This window comes from Anabrus simplex, chromosome 1 (genome assembly GCF_040414725.1).
Source record: "Anabrus simplex isolate iqAnaSimp1 chromosome 1, ASM4041472v1, whole genome shotgun sequence".
In the NCBI taxonomy this organism is placed as follows: Eukaryota; Metazoa; Arthropoda; class Insecta; order Orthoptera; family Tettigoniidae; genus Anabrus; species Anabrus simplex.
The window spans coordinates 1,092,443,136-1,092,450,574 of record NC_090265.1 but is presented as its reverse complement, the minus strand read 5'-3'; the positions used below and the strand labels follow the sequence as shown (position 1 = coordinate 1,092,450,574).

The 7,439-nt window shown below is 36.9% G+C and overlaps 1 protein-coding gene across 1 annotated transcript in view; it reads right to left on the bottom strand.

Annotated features, from left to right (window-relative positions):
- Positions 1-3,432: 3,432 nt before the first annotated feature.
- The window catches only part of LOC136858032 (zinc phosphodiesterase ELAC protein 1), a 120,435-nt gene continuing 116,428 nt past the window's right edge, over positions 3,433-7,439 (bottom strand). The window contains exon 8 of the mRNA XM_067137247.2: positions 3,433-6,386. Within this exon, the coding sequence (XP_066993348.1) occupies positions 6,270-6,386 (117 nt within the window). The 3' untranslated portion in view covers positions 3,433-6,269. The remainder of the gene's footprint in view (positions 6,387-7,439) is intronic.

The following is a 7,439-nucleotide window of genomic DNA, read 5'->3' as shown; positions in this document are numbered from 1 at the left end:
GAGAAAAGCAGTGAGAAGTTCTAGCGATTCTCGAAACATGCGCTCTTTAGATCAACAAAATAAAGGCTTTACTGTGTGATAACGCCTTAAAGGTAAAACTGAGGATAAATAAAATTAAATAAAACACCGGTAACGAATTTTTCCTCGTGCGGTGAGTGTGATGTTGCAGACCTTCTTATAGCTTTTGCATTATGGAATTGAAGCTTGGACTTTTAAATCGACCACCATAAAAGGCTGGAAGCTCTGGAAATGTAGTTTCATAGGAAAAGGCTAAGTCTCCTGGGCTGACCTTGTCTCTAATGAACAGATATTGCAGAGAACAAACTCTAAAATCATAATTTCACCAGTATTGATAAAAACATAAAAATACTTAAGGCCCCCTTCTAAACACTACTGAAAATTGTTTTATTCATATTGACCAATACTTCAATCCCAATTTCAATTAAAATGACATTTCTGAAAAACCTAATATTTTATTCAACTTCCTTATCTGCTTTTTCAAAAATGCTAAATTTACAAACCCAAATTAAATATTCCCGGTCTTATATAGTTCCTACATTTTCCACTTCCTATAACCCATCCACCTAATCCTCCTTAAACTACTACACCTCGTCATTTATTTCACTATTTTTTCCTTTATTTCAATCATCATTTCTCTACTTCAACTTTTTCTTTCCTTTTTACTTTCCTTCTTTTTTTTCCCCCTCTCCAAATTGAATTATATTTCCTAACATCTCTAATGATTTAGACCACTCTAACTTTCACATTTATACATTACGCTATTCTAAGATCGACGTCAACTCTTACCTTCAAGATATAACATGCTATGTCATTACGCTCCTCAACTGTTCCAATTTTGCACTTTTTAGTATTTTTTCCTCTCCATAATTGTTTTTTTCTATGCCGTAAGTTTCAATAACTTCCAAAAATCTAACAAATTTCTTTAACTTGGATATATTTCTTTTGACAAATAATATACAACTATATTGTACTATTTCACTCATATCAGCATTTAAAAGCTTGATACTTGAACTTTTTTAATTTTTTCATCGGATTTCCACAAACTTTTGGAAGTACAGTACCAATCAGCACATATGTCTTGCTACTCTTCAAGAACTTGCTCAGTACTACATCTACATACTTGATCTACGGCTTCTTCAATATTTTCGGAACTATTGACATGCAGTGCTGGCCCCTAAAATTATACAGCACCTCATGAACTGCAACTGAAAAATACGTATTTGATTCTAAGACTTCTTCATAACATTGAAATTTCAACACACATTGCTCTCTAAAGTGTTAAAAGAGTGTTTCATAAACAGTATCTGAAAGAATTATTTAATTTTCACATTTTGTTTACCTGTGCATCATCTTTTATACTTATTTGTGATTAGCTGAAATTTCAACACACAGTGCTCCCTAGAGTGTTGTAGTGTTTCACAAACAGCAACTGATGGAATTATTTAAACTTCACATTTTATTTACCTGTGCATTGTCTTTTATACTTATACTGGTTGAAACTGGTACCAATTATAATTAAGTAGGAATGCAAAACTTACATTTCTTATTTTAATAGTGTTGAAGGTTTGAACCATCACATATCTTCTTTCAACTTAATAGTGAGCTCACTTCAATTCGGAACACTATGAAATTCTTCTCTCTTAATGGTGTGACATTAGGTGAAAATTCCAAGATCTTGTCTGCAAGCACTGCTATATCAGCTAGAGGCATTAACTGGGCCACTAATATAGCCTGCAAGTGCGGTGGTAGTCAAAGCATGAAGAGTTGTTTTAATATACTTTTGTCATGAAGTGAGCTACCAGCTAACAACTTTAAGTGACGTAAAAACTATGATGGTTTCCTATCACCGAGTTCTTCGTCACCAAGAAGTTGGCGAACTCACTGCTGTTCGGATACTGAAAAGTGACGAACCAATTCAGATTTAGTTTATCGTAACATCCTGTAGCAAAGGGGGTTAATGACAATGTCTTCTACCTTGGCTATGACTTTGGTGTCAAGTTGTGAGATTACATTATCAAATTTAGTCTGGTCAGCCATAATGCCTGCGAACCTGAATTGAGTCTCTACCTGGGCGAACCAAACAGTGGGTCTGTCATACCAAAACGGTGGTAACTTGGCAGAGATTTTGGCACCTTGGCCAACACTACTAGACATAGCAACAGCACCAGCAGACTCATGCTCCTGGAGCCGTGCTAGTAATGCCTCGTTCTGCTCTTGCAAAGGCTCCGTCAAAGCAATAAGTTGGAGTTGGTTCTGTTGTAAGTTGTTATTTTGTTCCCCTAAATCTTTTAATCGATTCTCCGTTATAATCAAAATGGGTACACAACACAGAAGCAAAAAAGAAAACGAATTCTGGAAATACCGGACAAGATTAACAAAGAAGCAGCCAGAGGTACAATGTGTAGCTGTGTCTGTAAGTGTGTGGGAATGTGTGAGGATGAACAACACAAGCACAAATAGCTTGGGACAGTTTTATAGATTAGCTGCAAACATGAAATGTTATGCAGGTAGCATATGATAAGAGGTTCACAAACATATAAACTATGATAAGTTGACAAAATAATCCTGCGGAGATTATACGTCAATTTAGGTTATATATATGAAGATATTAAGCATAAATCGTGGGTCCCAATGTCCTTTTTAAGTTTTGAGAAATGTCCATATAATCAATTTTATGTTATACCTGTACTGTAACAACTTAAAAACAACTAAAAGGGACAATTATAGATTTATAAAAGACAGGTACAACCATTCAAACAGTTGTAATGCATGAGGAGTAGGCTATTATGAAGTAGTTGTACGTGTTTGAACAGCAGATAATGGTAGGCCTATATTGTGAACTAGTCTGTATCTCAGGCCTTAATTAGCAAAAAGAGAAATAAAAAATTGCACAAAAGATTGCTGAATTACGTACACATCAATTAAACACCAAGAATGTAATTATGGTTAGAAAACTAGGTACTGTCCATGTATAGAGTTCTCTGTAATGTTCGTACAACTTCATGCCGAATTTATGTTGTGCATAATTTTGCAAGATTCCAGAACAAGTATAAAGTAGTTTATATACATACAGGTTTCCATATGAAATGTGGTGTTCTCGAGGAGTAGCAGATGCAGCGTGCAGTTGCCGGGTGAAGTCTAAAGCAATGAGTATCACCAACGATCGTTATGATTCTGGCAATGGTTTTTGTCGTTTGTTGAGTTGGTTTCATACTCCGAAAACATATAGTAGTCCCGATGTAGTAAACAGCCCAATGCCTCTTTGAAATAAAGTATGATAACATACCGTAAGCCGTGGTGAAGTATGTGGTCGAAGATAGGTTATGGTATGCATGTGCTCTATACATGGGGTCACCAATTATAGTCCTGGTTTGTAGGCGTCTCCACATCGTTACCATAAATGAATCAGTCTTCATTGATAAACAGATTTATTCACACACAGTCACCACGTACAATTTTAGTACACTTAACTTATAGGATACCGGTACATCGGTTACACCAAACGAGACATAAAGAGACGTGATGCTCACACACATTCACAACTAAGTATTTTTTATTTTCCACCTTGTTGATACATTAACTGCTTAAGGCAACTTATTGGTTAAAAGTGGTACATGTTTCGTATATTATTAACATCTTCAGCCACATAACACTGTTTAGATGAAAAATTCATATATTGACAAATTATCAATTTATAAAGAAGAGAAAGAAGTATCAATGCATTGATTAATTCCCCAGCGACCATGTATCCAAATAAATCTTGGTATGGCATAAAGTGATAATCTACAATTAAAGAAAACAAGTTTCTCATAGTGAACATAGTTTATGTATTTATTTTTTTTTTTTTTTGCTAGGGGCTTTACGTCGCACCGACACAGATAGGTCTTATGGCGACGATGGGATAGGAAAGGCCTAGGAGTTGGAAGGAAGCGGCCGTGGCCTTAGTTAAGGTACAGCCCCAGCATTTGCCTGGTGTGAAAATGGGAAACCACGGAAAACCATTTTCAGGGCTGCCGATAGTGGGATTCGAACCTACTATCTCCCGGATATTTATTTTATTAAATTAGAATTAAACCATTACCAGCAGGGAAAACGTCCAAGAAAAGAAAACCACCCAAACTTAGTTACAATAAATTAAATCTAGAGATTAAATCTTAATGTACCGTCCGGACGGAGAAATAAAATAAAATGATACATTTGCATAACTTCCATACAACCAAAAACTCTTGTCAAATTAATAACATGTTTCATGCATCTCGTCTTCCAGTAATATTTCTTTTTGACAATATTTCTTAAACTTATACAAACATTTCATTACTCTGAAAACACCTAGGCAGAATAAATGATCACCACGGAGATTCCACACGGCCTCCAGTACTTGCCTCGCAGATCAGAAAATAGCAGGCTCAAACTGACGTAAGGCCAGAAAAATATAAACACCAAAGAGGAAGAGGGATAAATAAAATTACATTAAAGCAAGGATAGCTAGATGAAAAAATCACCAAGAATCAGGACAATATCTGCACATGTTATTAAAAATCACAACTCCACCAAACAACATTCAACAATCACTATCACCAACGCGACCAGTTACCATGGTGACGTAAACATGCCAAGAGACCTTGGCAACCACCAAAACATGAACCAAAACAATAATGGTCCAACAAGAAAGGTATCAAGGAAAAAAGAATAAACTTACAACTACATGGTAAAAATAAAATAAGGAGAAACAGAAGTTAACAAGAAATAAAAATGAATCAAGAGACTGGTACCCAAGTGAAATCTCGCATAGTTTTAAAAATTTATATATAGAATAGTTTCATAGAATTGCTCAATAGTATTAATCCGTAAATTATTTCAATTAATCACACACTTTCTTTTCACGAAACAGTTTGGACGTATAACTAAGTACAATTTGAAAACCCAGCTTAGAGGAAACTAAGGTAACTTAAAAAAAGGAATAGTGGAACGACTTAACAAATTCAAGACCCATGACGATTCCGAAGATGAAAGAATTTCAACTCATTTTTCTTCACAAAGCAGGAAACAGATGCAAGATAGAAATGAAGAAGAGACTTACTTGCAGTGTTGGAGTTTGCAGAAGCATGCTAGTATGAAATAATTCTTGAAGCTACTAAATTCATAATATAAAAAAATGAGACATTTCCCGAGACCAATAAGGCAGCACTAAGGACTAAATCCTTATGCAGAACTCTGTTATCCAGTATCCATGTGGTAGATTGAAACCCGATCTAGAAGTGAGAACGAAACACGTCTTGACTCCATCGTGCTCCAGCGATTACTCCTGGCCTACAATCAGCATGGACCTCCAACAACGAAGGCTCCAAGCGCCGTGATTGGCTGAAGAAGGAGAGGTGAAGGAAAGACTCGCTCTCAACGTAACACTTCAAAGTTAGGGCAAGAGATCGTACAAGACGCAATTTTAAGAATTACAGGAGAAAACATTACAGCAATATAAGAGCATAGCCTCAAAGATGAAGATATCAAATAACATGAGCAAGCCACGCAGGAAGAAATAGTGGAATACAAGGCAGAAATAATTTCCGAATGATACCAATTTCTACAGCATGAATGTCATTTCAAAAATGTGTCTCAGAAGAGCAATAAACACGTCACCAACGTGACAGCTCGAAGCCCTTATTTGAATCCTATTGAGCACGTCTGGGACCAGCTGGGGAGAAGAGCCCATCAGCACTATCCAGAGACCCTACAGGACCTACAAAATGCCCTCCTGGAAGAATGGGAGATGATTCCTCGACAGGACACTACCGCATTAATCAGGAGCATGCCTGAAAGGTTGAATGCCGTAATTGGTGCAAGAGGTGGCAATACACATTTTTGAAGATGCGAACAGAGGTCCCCAAGATCGTATCTGAGATCTGTGAAGTGAAAGTTTGAAGTGTATAAAATCAAAACAGAAGGGCATTACTTTTATGACCTTACTCAATATTTCCTTGAAATGTGCATCTCTGGCTTAATTTGTTCAATTTCTTTTGTTTTCATTGTTAGACACTTAGATGGAATCATACCACAATATCATAAGGTAGTGGATTAGTGTCATAAAAGTGTCAAAATAAATTTCAGTTTAGAAAGAAATTGAAGTGTTGCGTTTTTCATGCCGCTCAGTGTATAATGTACAGTAGTTAATTATATGGTAATTGGCAACTTAGAATATGTACCACCACCATTGTTACCATACACATCAGTATGTTCAGAAATGAAGGAGCTTAGGATGGTCTTGGTACATCTAAAACAGTATAATCTTCTGCCAACATAACTCTGCATGTATCACTGTCTCCCAGTGCCTGCCTTGCTTCATCTAGCAACTTCATAACACTGCATGCCTGAAAAATAAGTATAAATATTCAATTAAATCATCTACAATAAAAACAGACAACTCTTTCTAAGTAGCACATACCAACTTTTGTTACTTAACCATTTTTTATTATATCTTGTACAAAAACTGGAAACAGTAAGATAGAGTGGATTTATGACCCAGTAAAACTATATCTCAGGAAAGAGTACAGAATTCAATGGGCGAGAGAGAGGAGACAAAACATGAAGTTCATAACATGAAAAGTGCCAACCGCCATACCATGTTGAATAACATGAAAAGAAAGGAAGTGTATTTGGCAACAATGGAACTTATGTTGAGTCCTCAGCCTAAGGGCTGGTTGGATCCTCAACAGATCCACCATCAGCTACCATAGGAGCAAAGGAGTCTCTGAAGAGGCATACTAGGAAAATGCCTTCCTCACCAGCAAGCTGTTGCTGTTACATATCGGTCTGCCAAACTCACTGAATTATATACACCAACTGACTCTATGAACGACACTTTCACACACCAACTGGGCTGGGTGCATAAAGCAATGGCATTACTAACATCACTCATACCTCAATCACTTTCATATCATCAGAGTCAAGAATGAGAATGAGACAGACAGAAAAATGAAAGTAAAGAATTAAAGGGTCAGATAACAAGCGAAGAGCCTTAAAAGGCAGGAAGATGAAAATCTTGTAGGGAGATGGATAGGAGAGAAGAAATGTTGATGAAGAAAGGTCAGGCAGAAAAGATAAAATAAAGGAATTTGGTATAAGTGGAAGTAATGCCAGTCTCATCTGGAACCCATGGATACCACTCCACATTCACAAGGTTCAACTCCCTGCGGGGATATTGGTATGAAGTCAGAAGGGTTAATAATACCACCGTTATCTTCCTTATAATAATAACTACTGGGCGAGTTGGCCGTGCGGTTAGGGGCACGCAGCTGTGAGCTTGCATCCGAGAGATAATGGATTCGAGCCCCACTGTTGGCAGCCCTGAAGATGGTTTTCCATCGTTTCCCATTTTTACAGCAGGCAAATGCTGGGGCTGTACCTTAATTAAGGCCACGGCC